At 43.5% G+C, this 18,544-nt stretch overlaps 1 protein-coding gene across 1 annotated transcript in view; it reads left to right on the top strand.

The window, feature by feature from the left end:
- Nucleotides 1–5,927: 5,927 nt before the first annotated feature.
- GMPR (guanosine monophosphate reductase) overlaps nucleotides 5,928–18,544 on the top strand; it is a 37,066-nt gene continuing 24,449 nt past the window's right edge. The window contains exons 1-4 of the mRNA XM_019742970.3: nucleotides 5,928–6,276; nucleotides 13,021–13,140; nucleotides 15,313–15,396; nucleotides 18,120–18,293. Of these exons, the coding sequence (XP_019598529.2) occupies nucleotides 6,190–6,276; nucleotides 13,021–13,140; nucleotides 15,313–15,396; nucleotides 18,120–18,293 (465 nt within the window). The 5' untranslated portion in view covers nucleotides 5,928–6,189. The remainder of the gene's footprint in view (nucleotides 6,277–13,020; nucleotides 13,141–15,312; nucleotides 15,397–18,119; nucleotides 18,294–18,544) is intronic.

The raw sequence follows: 18,544 nt of genomic DNA, 5'->3' as shown, positions 1-18,544 counted from the left end.
TTAAAATCTTAAATTCTTCAAGTTTCAAACTTAGATTCCTACTCATATTATTCTATTTATAAACTTAGCAAATTTTACCATAAAGAAGTCTTTGAAACTGTTTAGCCCTATTTATAAATTTAATTAAATTTATTTAAACATGTTGCACTTAATATTTAAATTTAATATATTCAATTTCCTTTCAGTACTTCAACTGCTTGACTTAAAGTTATCTGAAAAAAGTAAAAAAGGACAGATTTCCTGTACATGGAGTGTGTGGCCTGAGATTTATAAGGACCACACAGCAAAAGGAGGGACAGAGAGGCTTCCTAAATGGGGAAGGGAAAGAGAGAAATTATTACCTATGGCATGAGGCTGAAAATATAATTATTTTGACCTAAATGTTATCAAATATTTCAAGGTGTTTGACTTTTCTCAATAATGATCTTCAGAAGTAGGAATTATGGGAAAATCAAGAAAAAGCAAAGTTAAAATAATCTTTCAGATACAATTCATTGTCTAGGTTGGAAACAAAATTTAGTTAAGAAGTAGAGGCTCTATCTCAGTGTAAAATGTGAAAGAAAACATTTCCAATAAACCACCCAAAACCAGTTAACACTTAAAGGAAAACCCTACAGGAAATGTTAATTTGGAGATTATTTTCTTCCCTTCTCCATTATTTCTGATACTAAAGATTTTATTTTTCCTTTGTGTGTGTGTAATCATTCATTATGTCCCTCATGACAGTAGTTCCTGTTAAAGTGTCTCACCTCTCTGGTTAAATTTATTCCCTATTTTATGTTTTTTGATGCAGTTGTAAGTGGGATTGTTTTCTTAATTTCTCCTGATTTTTTGTTTTTGTTGTATAAAAATGCAGCAGATTTCTATGTATTGATTTTTTATCCTGCAACTTTACTAAATTCATTTATTAATTCTAAAAGTTTTTTTGGTGGAGTCTTTAGAGATGTATATATATATATATATATATATATATATATATATATATATATATATATATATATATATAATAGCCACCTTAATAATGCCATCCTAGGTTTTAATCTCTAGTGTTCTTTTAAAGGTAGAATCATATCCTGAAGGCACATTTCCTCATTTTGGTATTGTATTTAGTAGTCTCAATTCTATCATGGGTATATGTTAATACAGCCACAGTCTGTTGCCCACATTCATAATCGTAGAAAATGTTAAATTTCAGTGAGAAGTTAGTGACAATAAAAGACATAATATTTGGGCCAGCCTCGTGGCTCAGGCGGTTAGAGCTCCATGCTCCTAACTCAGAAGGCTGCTGGTTCGATTCCCACATGGGCCAATGGCCTCTCAACCACAAGGTTGCCAGTTCGATCACTCGAGTCCCGCAGGGGATGGTGGGCTCCGCCCACTGCAACTAAGATTGAACACGGCACCTTGAGCTGAGTTGCCTTCCGGATGGCTCAGTTGGTTGGAGCGCGTCCTCTCAACCACAAGGTTGCCGGTTTGACTTCCGCAAGGGATGGTGGGCTGTGCCCCCTGCAACTAGAAACAGCAACTGGACCTGTAGCTGAGCTGCGCCCTCCACAACTAAGACTGAAAGGACAACAACTTGACTTGGAAAAAAGTCCTGGAGGTACACACTGTTCCCCAATAAAGTCCTGTTCCCCCCCCCAAAAAAAAAGACAAAATATTTTTCCCATTCAAGTTCACAGACCCCTTGAACCTAAGGACCTTGAACCTGTGGATGAGAAGTTAAGAACCTCTGGTAGTGGGGAGACCACATCACAGGCTGTAACAATATATAGTCTGGGACCAGAATGACAGTGGAGTGAAGAGTCAGCTCCTGGTGAGAGTGCCAATCTACTCCAGCTAACTGTATGACCTGGGCAAGCTTTCTGAGCAGGGCTCCGCCTCTAATATTGACCATCTCACAGGGTTCTTGTGTAGATGAGCTACAAAACCAAAACGAAAGTGTAGCAAATTGTAGTAATCATCTTTAAAAGACTTTTGAATATCATTCAGTTCCATTTATAAACTCAAATACTCTCAAATATTTTAAACTCTATTTATAAATATAATCAATTAGATTTCCTTTTTAAATACTCAATTTTTGCTTTGCTACTATGGGAAAGAAACAGCTTTCTTCTACACTCAAGGTTCTTCTGTCTGGACTAATAATCAAGTAGACATGAGGCATGTTAGCAAGAGAAAATAACCAAATTTAATACATGCATATGTACATACATATGTGTGGGAACCCCACATACATGAGACAGTCAGAGACCCCATATATAAGAAAGGTTCAGAAGTAGGAAAAAAAAACAAACTCACAGGTATATAAGACATCCTGATCTAGGGATAAGGTAAGTTGCCTTGAGAGCTTCAAAAGGTCATTGCAGGATAAGAAGAGCAGACCTTTAGTAAATAGAAGTATGCACTGTCCTACAGATAGGTCAAAGGAAGTTACCTCTGATAATCTCCTATGGGCAAGGCCTCTAATTCAAATTCTTCTAGGTAGCTGAATTGGTGGGGGTGGGGGTGGGGGGTAGGCACAAGTTTCTCTTGAGCGTGTGGCTAGTTGCCTTTAGCTCCAAACAATCAGCGTATCACAGACGGACATCTTGGGGTGACTCCTTCTCAGAGTGTGGTTCTTGGTAACTTGGTTTCATCTAGGCACTTGTTAGAAATGCAAAATCTCTAGCTCCACCCATAAGCTACTGTAGAAAATGCTGCATTTCATAAGGTCCCCAGCAATTACTATGCATGGCAAAGCAGTGAACTCACCAACTAGCTGGATGTTCCAAATTTATCAACTTTTGTAAATAGTGTATGTGAAAATTATGTTCTCTTAAATGTTCCAACAATCTATATAAATTTAATACGTTTCTCTTTCTACTCATATGGTTAAATCAATTACTCAAGTATATATTTTGAATTGGCATTAGAAGATTGTTCTGTTAATCCAAAGATGCAGATTTTCTCAAATGTTACAAATACACAAAATATTAAATATGCACTAATTCTTTCTTATCCCCATATTTAACATTATAATTTTGAATTGTTTCCAACTTTTAAATACTTCATTTTAATTATTTCTGGGTTTTGAGAGATGCTTATCTATTAAAAATAAATGATTACATCACCCCACCCAATTTTAGCTCACTGATTAACTCTGTTAAATATTTAATACCAGTCCTATACAAGATCTTTCAGAAACTTGAGTGAAGAACATTTCCCAACTCATTCTATGAGGGTACTACAGTATTACCCTGAGAAAGACATCATAAGAGAACTACAGAGGAATGTCCCTCATGAACTTAGATGCAAAAGGTCCTTTAAAGATATTAGCAAACTGAATTCATGAATATATAAAAGGATTACCACTATAACCAAGTGGGATTTATCTCACATAATTTTGGATGTTATCTCCTTATGTAATTTTTGGTACCACTCTACCGTTAGACAATCCAATGTTAACACATTGGATTCTGGGTATCTCATATGGCTTTGTCTGGTCAGTCAGAACTTTTATGTGTAGTCCTTGTATTGACAGATGACTTTTATTTTTATTATTAGTGTAATGAGAAGTACAGCAGGATTATGTAGAAGATGCAATGGATGTTTAAAGGAGTCCAGGTTGGTATCAGGAACTCATGCTAACTCTATAGGAGTGCGGTTTTGTGCCTGACAAGAAAGCAGGTATGATGGAACATTCCAGAAGGGGAGGGAATGGAATGTGTAAAGTGAGCTTCTATCTCTATTCTAATAGAAAGGGAGTGGGCAAGAAACCAAGAGAAGTATCAGCCCTGGTAAATGAACAAAGGCAAGCTAAGGAGACTTCTCCTTTAAGACAGTATACTACCAACGTTATAAAGACCCACTCACCCCTTTACCTCCGGAAAATGCTTAACAACGTTAGTTTCTTTTCCCTTTTGGGAGAATAATTTTTAAATAATCACATCATATAGTAATTACATTTTCCTTTTATTTTGTTTTTAATTAGGAACTCAAGATCAGAATTAGGTTCCCTCTTAATTTGGAAATAAGCAGCACATATGGCTGACTCCCAACAGTTTGAAAAAAGTCACAAAAGTTGTGTGGGCTGAACGAATTGAGATTACTTTCATTCTCTCCTTGATAACCTGAATTTCCTTCTGTGAAACTTCCAAACTTCCTGTGGGGCAATGATGAGGAGGGCAAGCGGGATGGGCTAAGACCTTGAAACGAAGCAGAGTTTGCTACTCCAAAAACTGACTCCTTGGGATATGGATTGTTTTATACTGATTATTTTTAAGAAACTAAAGACTCAGGAGAAACCTTTGGCCTCCCTCCGAACCGCCTAAAAAAATTTAGAGGACCTGCTCCAGGAAGGGTGATATTCTCATAGAGAACTACTGTTTAATATAAACTACTGTGTGGTAGACAGGGAGGAACCTGTTACAGATGGCCCAGCAAACATTTATTAACGAAACATTTGCTTTTCCATCTCCATGTGACTCGACTTCCTGTCCTTTGAAGTCCCAATCCCCAACTCCAACTTCTCTTTAGCTCGAGATGGCATATAAGCCTTAAGTGCCTAATTTGTTCTTGGATCCCATATTCTTATGGAGCCTCTGTATGTATATATGTAATAAATTTGGTTATTTACTGTTAATCTGTCTCATGCGAATTTGATTATTAGACCAGCCAGAAGAATTTAGAAGGGTAGAAGGAAGATTCCTCCCCACAACATTTATTGTTTGAAGACATGTGTGTCAAATGAATATTGTGATGTGTACTAATGCTCACTCATACCAAATACGAGTTCATTTAGAACAGTTCCAGGCTGCAGACCAATGAAAAATGAAAGATTCCTACCTTTCTGCAGCTAGCAATCTAGTTCTAGGATATAAAGCATAATGCACATAATTTAACCTGTGACCCCAAATAAATAGCTCTCTTTTAACCTATGAGAAAACTGACCTTTAGAGAAATTTAATGACTTCCCCAATGTTTCCCAGGAAGGTTGTGGGATCAGGTTTCTGAAGGCAGGCAGGGAGAGGTCCCAGGGCAAAGCAGCTTTAGTGAAGGTTGTAGTGCGTTTTAAGGACTGAGAGACATGTATGTGTGTATATATATATACATGTGTATATATATATGTATATATATACATATATACATACACACACATATATATATATGTATGTGTATATATAATCATGGGCAAGTTGTTTCATGTATATGATCCTCATTTTCCTTATCTGCAAAATGACTCCTTCTTTATTGGGTTGTTCTGTGAGTGAATGAGAAAGTGCAGACCAAGCACTTAAGTACATTCCTAATGTATAACAAAGGCTCCCTAAGGTCAACAAGTGAATTAAAAATAAACCCACAGCACCCTCAGAGGGGACTCATGTTCCTTAAAACCCAAGATCTGTGATGACTGTAGACTTTACTGCTTTTATTAAAACCAACCAACCAATCAACAAACCAACTGACCATACCCCTGAAATCCAAAGGGGATCCAAATATTGCGTGGATAATCCCATTGCTGCTAAATAGATTTATCTGCCCATATTCTTTTCCTTAATTCTGTCCAGCTTCCTAAGGGTTTCTCTTTTTTTGGCACGTGAAGGTCTGACTCAGGGTTTGGTGGGCACTGGGCTTGAAATTAGAAAAAGGAGAAGCAAAACCTCTCAAAGAGTGGCCTTTTCCCTTGGGTAAGACTGTCACAAGCCAAGTCTTCTCCCTACGGGATATTTGGGTGACAGTCAAGATGGTGAGCATGCCCCCTTCCTCCCCGCCCCTCCCCCAAGGAAGGGCTGGGACGGCGGGGTGGGGGGGGAGCTTATTAAAAATGTCACTGGACTTCCTAGTCACCGGTCTGTCCCTAACCCGCCGGCCCTCCCCTTCCCCACCCCGCCCCGCCCCAGACGTCGGGGGCGGGGCGCGGCCACGGAGCCGGGGGGAGGGGGAAAGGGGGGTGAAGGGGGGGGCGGGCCGAGCGCTGCTGGGGGCGCCCACAATCTTAAGAGCTCCGCGTGCGCGCCGGGCCGCCCCCGATCACCGGCCTCTGCCCCGCCCGCCTGCCCCGCGCCGCGCCCCCCTCGCCCTACCGCACACAGGCGTCCCCCCACCGCACTCCGTCCGGTCGCCCGCGCCTCGCGCCGGTTCTACCCCCGCCCCGCGCGCCGGCGCCGCAGGAAGGAGCTGCGGGCTCCAGCCGCGCCGCGCCGCACGATGCCCCGCATCGATGCGGACCTCAAGCTGGACTTCAAGGATGTCCTGCTCCGACCCAAGCGAAGCAGCCTCAAGAGCCGAGCCGAGGTGAGGCTTTTCGAAAGCCGCCTTGGGGGTGGAATATTTTTCCGGGTGGCGCGGAGAGGTGGGTGAAGGTGGTCATGGTGGTAATAACCTTGCTGGCTTTTGTGTGTCTGAGGATGGTTGGGGTGTTGACCCCCTTTGCCCTTCCTCTCTCCACCACCTCAGAAAGCGGAATGCCAGCTGGTTCCCTGCCAGGACGGGAGGTGTCTTTAAGCGGCCCAGCTGGGGCCTCACATTCTAAATACGTGCGTTTGGGTGGGCCCGGGGAAGTACACATTAGAGGTAGACCACACAGGGGTCAAGATCTGGTGGTCAGCTGATGAGACAGAATGGGGAGGCATGGAAGGGTGCGTGTAGAGAGAAAAGGACACCGTGGAGCCAGATCATAAAAGGAGACGAAAAACAATGGAAGATTCTTGTGATTTTGGCAATGTCTCATAGTGCAGAGAACTCTTGCTGGTTTAGTATTAGGTCCAGCAATAGAATTTCTTTAACATGTCTGAAAAACAGGGAAACTCCAGGGCAAAAGTTCAGGGTTTAAGTTGTGTTTCAGTGGCCTTGCTGAGAATGAGGCTGGGGACTCACTGGTGGCACCCTCCTTACTGGACAGCTGCAGGTCAGCCCAGTCCTAGAGAAGCTGAAAGCACTGGGGTGCAGTTGTGAGGTTGGGGGAGCAAACGGGTAGCCTGAGCATTTTTGCTGGTTCTGAGTTGATGTGATCAAAGCCTGAAGAACAGGTGAAGACTGGACTGGAAATAGCCTCGGGGTGGGGGCAGGGATTCCCTTACTGATACGGTGGAAGGTCAAACCCCAAAAGGTAAACTAGTTGTATAGAAAGGCAGAGAGTCCCCTGGAGTGGTGTGTCATGGTCAGTATGACTTTGCCTGGTCTGCTGAAAGTCAGAGAGGAAGGTGAAAAAACTGGACTGGGTCTGGAGGCTGGGGTCACAGGAGTAAACTAGAGGAGGCAGAGCCAGCACACTGTTCCTTACACCCCACTCCAAAGAACATAAATAGATTGGCAGGCTGCCCACTGGTGCCCAGGCCCAACTGCAGTGCCTGGTACTGCCAGCAAAGGGCTTGTTAGGATTAGGGAGGCCTCCTGCTTTAGCCAGTGACCAGAACCAGTGCAGTTGGTGGGCTGCAGCCAGAGAGGATGGGACAGGTCTGGTGAGAGAGGAAGGATGAACTCTTATCACCCTTCTTAGACTGGATGACTCTGCCTATTCTTCGTAATGTCCTTTCAGGTGCTAAAGAGTGGGGCAGACTCTTGGAAGAAAAATAAACAGTTTTGATGGCAGGCCTCCCCGAAGTATAAGCTGTCCTCAGTATCTCATGCCAGACTAGGATTAGATGTGGGCATTCTGGGCAGACTAATAATTTGGTGGCCTTAATATTCTTTAAATATTTGTTGCAAATTCACTTAGTAGAGAGAAACTCACTTTTAAGAAAAATTATATGTTTAAAACAAGGATATATTATATGTATTTTCTGAACCAGGAAACAGCTTGAGAAGATAAAGCATTTATAATTTATATAATAGAATGAATTACTCTTTCCCAGGGAATAGTATGACCAAATTTGGTTTCATAATTTGGGCTGACTGAAACTATTAATGTCCCAGCGTCTGATGGCACCTTGTAATCTACATATACACATTGAAATGAGAGCTCTGTGTCCTTGGGAAAGGTTTTCATATTTCCACTTTTGTGGGTGTTGGCCAGCTTGGTGCCTGGAAACCTGAGTTAACTGGTACTGCCTTTCCAATTGGTTCCTGTAATGGTTTAGTTCCCTGGTGCCTGAGGCAGCTGCCTGGCTGGCCACCCCTCATAATCTGACTGCCTGCGCCAGTGGTGTTGAGGGCTGTAGTTAGGCCCAGATCTAGTTAGACTTCTAATCCCCCTCAGTGTTTTCTCAGTTTACTTGTGGATGCCTGAAATTTTTTATAGGCAGATAAACCTTTTCATTGCAGAATCAGAAGCCAAATGTATGCCCTCTGGCCAAGGTCCTACTGGAATGCAAATTAGAAGCTCAGTGGCAAATGACTGTGAACCAGAGGGCAGATTTGAGTGGAACCAGGAGAGAACATGCCCTGTAAGAGCATAATCTGGCTAGGAAGGGAGAATTTTGACTGTTGACAAGATCGATCACTGCAAGAGTTTTGCAATGAGCCGGGGCTGGTGCTGGGTCATCAGGCAGTGAGCAGGAAATGGAGAGAAAGGCAGAGTGATCTCCCACTTGGAGGTTTGAGTACTCCTGAAAGGGTGTTTCCACAAGTATCACATGAAATGAATTTGAGGTCACCTTCCAGAGGCGAAGGATGGAGGTGGATATGGCCCAGGTGGCCTTACAGTGGTTGTACCAGAAAGGCCGTCATCTCTCAACTGGCCATCCATAGCCTTTACCGATGTCTTCATAACCCCTGGCACACTAAGTTAAAGTGCCACAGGGCTCCTTGGGGGTGTTTGGGTCATCTTTTCAGAGTAAGTGACAGGTTTGTTGACTGAGGGAGGACCTTGTCTTTATTTGATAAACTGGAGAACTTGCATGGCCTTGACTCCCCGGGTGTTCTTCCTCTGGACCCATTCCTGGCTCTGATGTCCCAAGTGAGTCCTTACACTAGTAAGATTTGTTTTAAAAAGCAAAACAAAACTTTTAATGCAACTGTAACTTTGGGTGTTAGGCATCGAAGAGGATTTACATCAGAAAGTTGGCCACTTGTCCTAAGACAGGGAAGATACGACACGACACATGTTCAATCTCCTTCAAACTCTGTAGTAATGTTTTCACCAGTGGTCCAGTGAGAAGAGTTGTGGGCCAGGGATCCTCAGGGATCCTCAGCCAGGGGATGAGAACATGGCAGATGGAGAGACTATTGGGCTGGGAGAAAGGAGACCTGGGTTGCAGTCCAAGCTCTGTCATGAATTATTTTATTACCTTTGCCTCTGGATTGGTTTCCTGTAACAAAGTACCACAAACGGGGTGGCTTACACAAGAGATATTTATTGTCTCACAGTTCTGGAGGCTGGAAGTCTCAGATCAAGATGTTGGCAGGGCTGGTTCCTGCTGAGGGCTGTGAGGGAGAATCTGTTCCAGGCCTCTCCTGGCTTCTGATGGTTTACAGGTAATCTTTGGTCTGCCTTGGCTCGTAGATGCATGACGCTGATCCCTGCTTTCCTCTTTACATGACATTCTCCCTGTGTGTGTGTGTCCAAATTTCTCCTTTTTAAAAGCACACTGGTCATACTGGAATGACCTGCACTGACCTTGGTCATCTATCTGCAATCACCCTATTTCCAGATAGGGTCACATTCACAGGTACTGGTGGTTGGGATCTCAACATCTTTTGAGGAGACACAAATCAAGCCATGACATCTTGGCTCAGTAAAATTAGAGGGTTTGACTAGACTTGTTCATGAATGCCTCAGAATCATCTAGAGAGATACTCCAAAAATGCACATAGTGTCTCCAACACAAAGGTTCTTATTTATTCATTTTGGAGCAGCCCGAGCATGCGTATTTTGGAAATCATCCCATGATGATTGCAACATGTGCTCAGAGGCTCTGGACTGGCTACTGGAACCCTCCTTTGTGGAACGCTGTGGTTCTCTAGTGATGTGTTGCTGCATGTGCTTCTCCAAATCCTGAGGAATGATGGTGATACTTCCAGGGGACAGAGCATGTCCAGAAGGCTGGGCTGGGGCCCACTAAGCGTTGCCCTGAAAAAGGCCGGGTCCTGAAACAATATCATTCTTGCTCCTTGGCCAGATGTTAATGTAGTCCACACTTTCTGAGCCACTAGGACTACAGACATGAAAGGCGTTGTCCCTGTACTTAGACTTATGATATACAGGTGATACAGAAGGAACAGTTGCGTTAATCAGCACTGTCCAGCGATGTAGTCAACAGTGGTTCTGTCGCCTCCTCACTGGACAGGGCCTGTGGCCTGTGTGGTTCCTTCTGTGTGCTGCTTCAGGTACTCAGGACGCTGGATTCCCTGCTCCCATGACTTCTAGCTGATTCCAAGGCCTGCAAGGGCCTCTTCCCAGGTGTTTTCCTAGGGCCATCCCTGCTGCGGGTGTGCGCACCTCTAACCTCAGAGAGTGACCAGGTGGCAACTGTTTGTGGACATGGAGGTATGTGCGCATGGACCTTAATGTGTGGACTAGTGTGTCCGTGTACGCATACAAGCATTTGGGGGGGAAAAGAAGAGGATTTGGACTGTGGGCCAGGGCTGGCTCCTCATGACGCCATGTTTGGGTGCTTTCCTGGTCATTAATGAAATTGTGTTTAAGGGAGGAGAGAACAAAATTGATGTAGCAGCTTGTTTGCTGGACTCATAACATTGAGGTATTTGGAAATGTGGTAGGTGGGTCTCCATTTGTACTTCCGGGCCCTCTAATTGTCGGGCTATCAGGCTGACTATAATGAAGGTGTGTTTAAAGAGCCGCAGAAACATGTCTTTTTGAGGTCGGTAGTTTTATTACTTTATGTTCCCTTTCAAATCAGCTTAGCAGAGTGAAAATTTGGAGGTGCTATATTTGGTGCTTTGGCCAGCTGTGGCTGATTAAATGCCAAGTTTTATTCCTGGGATGCTGGAATATTTAACATATTTGTCTCTCTCAGTGAACAACTGGTCGTGTGTGTATGTGTGTGTGTGTGTGTGTGTGTGTGTGTGTGTGTGTGTCTTTTTGACTTGGTTGATAAAGTCGGGAAGTTAATTTTATTTATCATCCTTAGAATTAAGGATTGTGAAGAATCTTCCATATGGAGAAGACTAGTAATGAGGGGAAGAAGTCGTTGTCAAGACTGACCTTTTCCACGAAGAGCTGTTTTTTGTGTATGCTGATAGGTTTTGCAGTGCTAAGAAAAATCTGTTGTGAGCTCAGCTGGGTGCAGAGTGTAGCAGCTCTCCCCATGCATCTTGGGAGGCGTGTAAGAGTAATTTGAGACTAAGGAATTCTGATTATTTTAAACCTGGGAAGTCAAAATGCTTCAGGGCCCTTAGTAGCACAGAAGGTTGCAACAAATAGACCCCTTCAGTTATCTTTCAGAATTTACGTATCACTTGCTTCACTGTAGTAGAACCAAGAATCATAATGAAGAAGTCAAGAAAGGGGTGACCTGCCCCTTATGCTCAGGCAGTGACAGCATCTCGTGTCCCCTCATTGATTGCTGTTTAAGGCCAGTGCAGACATGTTTATGACAGTATCGGACCAGGAAACCTGGTGGACAGGGGGCCCTGTGTGAAGAAGCAAGAGACATGAAAAGGCTAACAGGCCTGAGATGTCCTATGGTGGTTTTTTGACGTGTTGATTGCACAGTGAAAGTTGTCTCAAGTGAAAAAGAATAAAAGAAGGAACTAGATAAACACTGGCAGGAAATGATTATTGCTGGTGTCCTCACGAAGCCAAGGATAATGTAGGTAGGTAGGTCCAATTTATTTCAGAAGCTTAAGATTCACACCTGTGTTTCTCCTGAGGATTCTCCTTGGAAAAGTGCCCAGTTCCAGTATGGTCTGTATCCATCAGGGTCCAGGGAAGGCAACAAACAGTGCTGAATATTTAAAACAGGGGATTAAATGCAAGGCATCCTGATGCCGCTGAGATGCCAAATGAGATATGGAGGCACCCCAGAGATTGGCAGCAGTGAGAAACCACTTCCAAAGGGGGATTGGGATCACTCTGTGAAACCTGGAAACCTGGAATCAAGACCATGCAGGCCACCGCAGAGGGTTTCTGGGAGAACTACCCTGCCTACTCCCAGCACCCCTGCCTCCATCTTCCCCAGCTCTCCTCCAGTTTCCTACCCAGTGACCCCACTGACTGAACCCAGCCAACAGCCAAACTGGGAAATAGAGCCTGCATGGAGTGGCCTCCCTGTGATAAGAAATTGGTGGAGGAAGGGTGAAGAATGGATCTGTGAGCATACAGGCCTGAGATCTGCCCTGAGTTGAAGAAGTAATTTTGAATTCCCTAGCTCTGGATGAGCACCTGGCCTTAGCACATGGCTTTTGCTGAGCCCACCATCATGGCTTAGCCCTCCTTCTGGATTCCTGATAGTTGAGTTAGTCATAAATGCCCTGAAGTTGGAGTTACCATAGAATTGGAGGGCCTTCCCTCCAGCTCTTTGCAAGTCAGAGGAACAAGTGTTCATATGCATAGACATATGGCTGCAGTATACGTCCCCTAGCATCTTGAAAGATGCCCCTAATTACAGAACAGCTGAGAAGGTTGATAGGTTAAGGGATTAATGGTTTGCAGCTCACTGCAGGGTGAATTTGGAATGGAAGATTAGAATTAAAGGACCGTTAAAGGACCATGGTTGGCAGGGAAGAGTGGAGTGGATTTTCTCAGAAGGGGAATGGTCCATCCAGTGCTTGGAAGTGGAGACAGAGAACATGTATGTGGGTATGTAAGGTGAGAATGAACTAGGCTGGGGACAGAAGGCCTGGGAGAGGCTACTGAAGGAGAGAACTTGCAGTTTGGAGGCTGGGCTGATGGCAGAACACGCCATGCCTTGCGCTGGCATTTGACGATGCTAGGAGCTGGGCTCAGCTTTTGTAGTTGGATAACAGCTTGTTACTCAGTTTCCTCAGGGAAACTGGAACACCTGGCCCAACGCTAAGAGACCCTGGGGACCAAGGGACATACACGTCCTTTGTGTTCTTCTCACTCACTTCAGACTCTGGAAATTCTGCACAAATCACACAAAGAGTAAAACACTTCTTTTCCCTTGTTGCCAATAGGTGGACCTTGAACGTACCTTCACATTTCGAAACTCAAAGCAGACCTACTCAGGGATTCCCATCATTGTGGCCAACATGGACACCGTGGGGACATTTGATATGGCAGTGGTGATGTCACAGGTAGGACGGTGGGCTTTTTTCCCTCTGCTGCTCACGCTGGATGGGTTGTCAGGAGCTTACCTGGACTTGTTCAAACACAGGGAACAGGAGAAAAGTGAGACCCTTTAGGTCCTTTCCTGTAGCCAAACTATTAGATCTGAGTCTGATTGTTGCTGGAGGTACTTCTTTTCTTCCCTCCTTTTCAATCAAAAAAGTGGATGGAATCTGGAATTCGCATTCAATGAGACGGTCTAGATCTGTATCCATTTCTTCCTTGAAAATGCCCATGATAGTTTTGGAAACTAGAGATACAAAAAGAAGTTGGACATTGTACCATATTGTAAAGTTAGTCTAGTGCCATATTATAGAAGAGGGACAGTGCCTTTAAAATGAAGACAGAAGAGTCTGTGCTATAGAATTTATTACATCTTATTGTAGGAGACATTTATTGAGTACTGTGTGCCAAGCACTGGGTATAAATATAATATGATCACAGTTCCACCAGGTAGGTTCCTTTTACAGATGAAGAAACTGAGGCAGATAAGGAAAGGAGAGGTAACTCGGCCCAGGGCTTGCAGCCACATAGACAGAGCCAAGGGATTTGCCTCCCACTTCATACTGACAGATCACAGTATAAACTCCAGGTCTCTTTTTAGCCAATTACCAGTCTAATTTCCTATAAATGGAGTAGCTAGTATCCTTGCCTTGAGGAAACTAAAGGAAAAGCCTTTTGTGGGCAGGACCTTCATCTCATGCAGCTGTGTCCCAGATACAATGCACGTTCTTCATCCTGGAGGTGAATGTTTTCTTCTGATACCCACAGGGTGTGTGTGTCTGTTTCCACTGATGATTCTGCCAAGTGAAAAAATAAATCCAATTACTTGAAAGAGCTTCTCACTGTGGGCAGTAAGTTTAACCTCAGGAGGTGCTGAGAGTCATTATCAGCTAGTGATTAGAAGGGAGATTTTAAAACAAATTATGAGCTCAAAAAATGGCATAGGAGGTGGTCTGACGCCACGATCAGTTGTATTATCTGTCTGCCCTCACCCCCCGCGGAGCTTTGGACCAGAGGCTAATAAATTAATTCCTAAAGGAATTTGTATGTTTTCTCCCTAACTTTTCTTTGCTCTGCTCTGTGATCAGCCATTGCTACTACTGAATTATGTATTTGTGGAAAAGTGGGTGGAATCAGGCAGCAATAAATAGCTCTGATTAACTCACATATCAGATTATTAGTCCATGAAAAACGTACAATTTGTTATGCTCGTCCCATTTTCACAGAAAAGACTCTCCATCAATGAGACAGTGTACACTGGAATAGCTAACCATGTGTGGGTACTGAGTTTTCTATTTCTAGGACCCTCTGAGTTAGTGCAAGTTGATTAAGTCTTAGAATTTTAGGATGGGAAATTGTAGGTGGGGAAACGAACCCAGAGGAGTCAGGAGAGATGCCCTAACATGGGGAAGGACCCTGAGCTCTGCGATCAGATTGAAGTCTGATTCTAGCCTCTGTGCCTTATTGGCTAAGCAGTTGTTAAATTTCTTAAATTTAAACTGAAGCTCCTTTTCTGCCCATGAAGGTAACATTACTGTACAAAGCTACCCTGAGAAGTGAATGAAGTGATGTATGTGAACAGCTTGCACAAAGTAGGTACTCAATAAATGCCAGGCTGGTAGTCATAGATTTAATATTGTACTTTACATAATTTCCTTCCTTAGGGATACCAACTCCCTGATGGGTTTAGCTTTTAGCAAGAAATGTTTAGCTTGTGAGTGCAAGGAAAAGCTTTCAGCTATAAGTTGAGGTTCTTTGGGTTGGCGGAGCAGAAGTTTGCCTGAAGGTGGTCCTTCTTATGGGCAGGGAACCTGCTGTCTGTGTCCTCATGGCCTGACATAGGTGGTGGGTGGGGTGCGGCGGGGCTCAGAACTCTCCCTCATCCCTCCCCTGCCTCCTGGCAGAGCCTCCTCCGTCCTGACTGCAGTTTGTCTGATCAGATTAGGATGGAAACCCGGTTTTGTGATTTCACTGGTTACACCTTTGTCTGTTTTGGGCCCCTAGAAGCATCTTCAAAGCTAATTAAACATGACTGGCAGGAACCCCTGATGCTTGTGTATTGTTGGCTCACCACTGGCCATATGGAGGAAGGAGGCTCACTTGGTTTCTCGTGCTAATAGCGCTGTTTTGTTTCCTAGCACTCCATGTTTACAGCAATTCATAAGCATTACAGCCTGGATGACTGGAAGCTCTTTGCCGCTAATCACCCAGAATGCCTGCAGGTATGATCGCTACATGTGTTGCCGGGGGAAGCAAATCTTCAGGGTTGTCAAAAGGATTTGAATTAGCAGCAGATGGACACGCACGGAGTCCTGAGAGAGACCTGGGGAAAGGCAGTCGTGGTCCCCAGCCTTTCGTCCTTGCCAGAGATCTGCTGAGGAAACATGTTCTGTATCCTGTTTTGAAAATACTAGGATTTACTTGCAAGGAGTATCTGTTTTTTGCTGTTTTGTTTTGTTTTAAAGATGAAGTGTTATATTATGAGAGCTTGGGGAAGACCTGTATTTCCTGCCAGGCGTAGATCCAGTCCGAACATTTCCTTTTGGCTTTAGAAAAAACATCTAATTATAACAAGTTGTTTTGGAATTCAATAAACAATATGCCTGCTAGGATGGCTGTAATCAAAAAAGTAATGAGTGTTGGCATGGATGTGCAGAAATCGGAACACGCCTATAATGCTGGTGGGAATGTAAAATGCTGCAGCTGTTTTGGAAACAGTTGGCAGTTCCTCAAAAGGTTAAATGTAAGAATTACCATATGACCCAGCAATTGCATTCCTAGGTATAGACCCAACAATAAAAACATAGGTCCACACAAAAACTTGTACACAGATGTTCATAGCAGCTTTATTCATAGTAGCCAGAAGGCAGAAACAACAAAGATATCCATTAACTGATGAATGAATAAACAAAACTGGCATAGCCACACAATGGAATATTACTCAACTCTGAAAAGGAATGAAATGACCTATGCTATCACATGGATGAACATTGAAAACATTTTGCGAAGTGAAAAAGCCAGACACAAAAGGCCACATATGTGATTCTGGTTACCTGGAATGCCAAGAACAGGCAAACCTGTGGAGACAGTAAATAGATTAGTGGTTGCCTGAGGCTGGGGGAATGGGAGGGTAAGGGCTGAGAGGTATGAGAGTTGCTTTTTGGGGGTGATGAGATTGTTCTAAGATTGATTATGCATCACTCTTAATAAAACCATTGAATTGTGCACTTTAAATGGGTGAATTGTGTGGTATGTGACTAATCTCACTATAGCTGTTGTTATGTTTTTTAAAAAAGGGCAATTTGAAAATAACCAAAAGCTCCAATATGACGCCTGACTTTCCTTCTGCACATTCAGGTGGTTCTCTGCCATTCCCAGCAGAGCGGTCTCTGCCTTAGAAACGCTCACCAAGATCAGATTATTTGTGATTGGAAAATGACTTCATATGTACTGCTTTTGAGGTTGCGCTGGCTTTTTTTAAAAAAAACTAATTTTTAATTATGTGTGGATTTTGAGTAGTGAGAAGGTCGTCTTGAAGATAAAATAATCTGGCTCAATAGCAAATCCTTTTTTTTTTTTTTGCCACGTTGTGTTTAAATATACTTGTGTCACCTTCTTCCCCTCTTCTCTGTAAGAAGTTTGGGGAGCAATGAGTTTTTGGCACTCATTGGTGTTAATTGGAACTTTGGCTTCCATGACTAAATGTGATCATTTGACTTACTACCAACTGAATGGCTAACTGAAAAAGGAAAATGTTAAAAATGCAGTAGCACTGAGAGAAACCAATCTTGAGTTCCGTGTGCCAAACTTTAACAGAAATAAAGGGGAAAATAAAAAAGCTAGCAAAGGTCTTGTGGAAGGGAAAATGTGGATTGGGCAGGCACTGGTCACACTGTCAATATGAGGGGTGAAACTGGAGTAAACTCAGGTATCTGGAATAAAAACATGTCATGTTACCAGTCCGCTTACACTCAGTGTCTGGGTTGTAGCTACACTGTTGTGATGTTATGAGGATAGCAAGGATATTAATATATGTCCCTCATCTGTGGCTTATGGTTTAGAGATACAGGTTAAAATATTCTTATAAAAAGTGAATGCTGACTGTTGGCACAATCCCATGGCTTAGTTTCACTAAGGCATGCATTGCTAAAAACAGGTCTTTTCTCAAAGAACATTTTTCAGAGGAGCAGCTGGGTGGCTGGGAGGGCACTGGTGATGGTTGGGGGAGAGGCTGTCCCGAAGGAGCGTGTGATCACTTACGATGTAAACACGTCCACGTGCAGTTGGGAAAGGTCATTTTAGGCGCCTTTTTTTTCTCTTTTTATTGGAACACTGAGATTTGGAGTTCTTTCCAAAGATTACGATTTGCATTTTATGTTAGTCTTATATTGGGGGTAAAAATGAAAATAGGAGGGAGTTTCATCAGAGGAGTTGTAGGCATCTCTCCCTCCCTCCCGATCCCCGAAGCGAGATGCTTGGGGTGACTGCCACAGCCTTGGCACGAGGAGGCCTGGGTTGACTGGCCTCCCCTTGTTCTTCCTGCCTCTCCTCCAGGGAGAGGAGAATTTGCACCAGCCGTCCCATGATTCAAGAGTTCTATACAGAGAGCTTGAGGAAATTAAACAAAAGCACGGACAAGGTTTCCTGAATACTTAATCTGTTTACTGGAAAGATTCTGTGGCCTCAGGTCCAGGGTTAAGGGTCTATGCAGTTTAATAGTGGGAAAGATGGCAGCGGCAATGTTTAGATAATTTAATGGACGAATCTCCTTTACTTGTGCTGCTGTATATTTCTTGAGCAGGTCTACTGTGTGTCTATCTGATCAGGGTAACCTCAAAGGGTCACTGTACTGTCCCCAGAACAGGTGAATGGATGGGAGCAAGGTCTGACTTCTGAATACTACTCACTAGTCATGTCTGTATCTCTTGGTTTATTTTTGGTACAGCATGTAGCCGTAAGTTCTGGCAGTGGGAAGAATGATCTGGAAAAGATGAGCAGCATCCTGGAAGCTATACCGCAGATTAAGTTTATTTGCCTGGATGTGGCCAATGGTTATTCGGAACATTTTGTGGAATTCGTGAAACTCGTCCGTGCCAAATTTCCAGAACACACCATTATGGTAGGTATGATGGAACATTCTCCAGATGGGGAAGCACAGAGAGAGGTGTTCAGTGTGTCCGGGGAGCTATATTTTCTTCAAAGCTTTTGGTGCCTTCTTATTAGAAGACCAGTTGAGAATCATTAGGAAAGAGACAGGCAGCAGCCATGGAAGATCTGAAAACTGGCTCCCCGCTATAAAAAATAAAATCCAGATCTATATCATAGCGTGGAGGCTCCTTATACCTGCCAGATATCGAATGTCTCTTACCA

Source organism: Rhinolophus sinicus, chromosome 14 (assembly GCF_057876585.1).
Source record: "Rhinolophus sinicus isolate RSI-liver-muscle chromosome 14, RSI-T2T, whole genome shotgun sequence".
In the NCBI taxonomy this organism is placed as follows: Eukaryota; Metazoa; Chordata; class Mammalia; order Chiroptera; family Rhinolophidae; genus Rhinolophus; species Rhinolophus sinicus.
The sequence above is the reverse complement of the archived record's forward strand: the minus strand, read 5'-3'. Positions and strand labels throughout refer to the sequence as shown.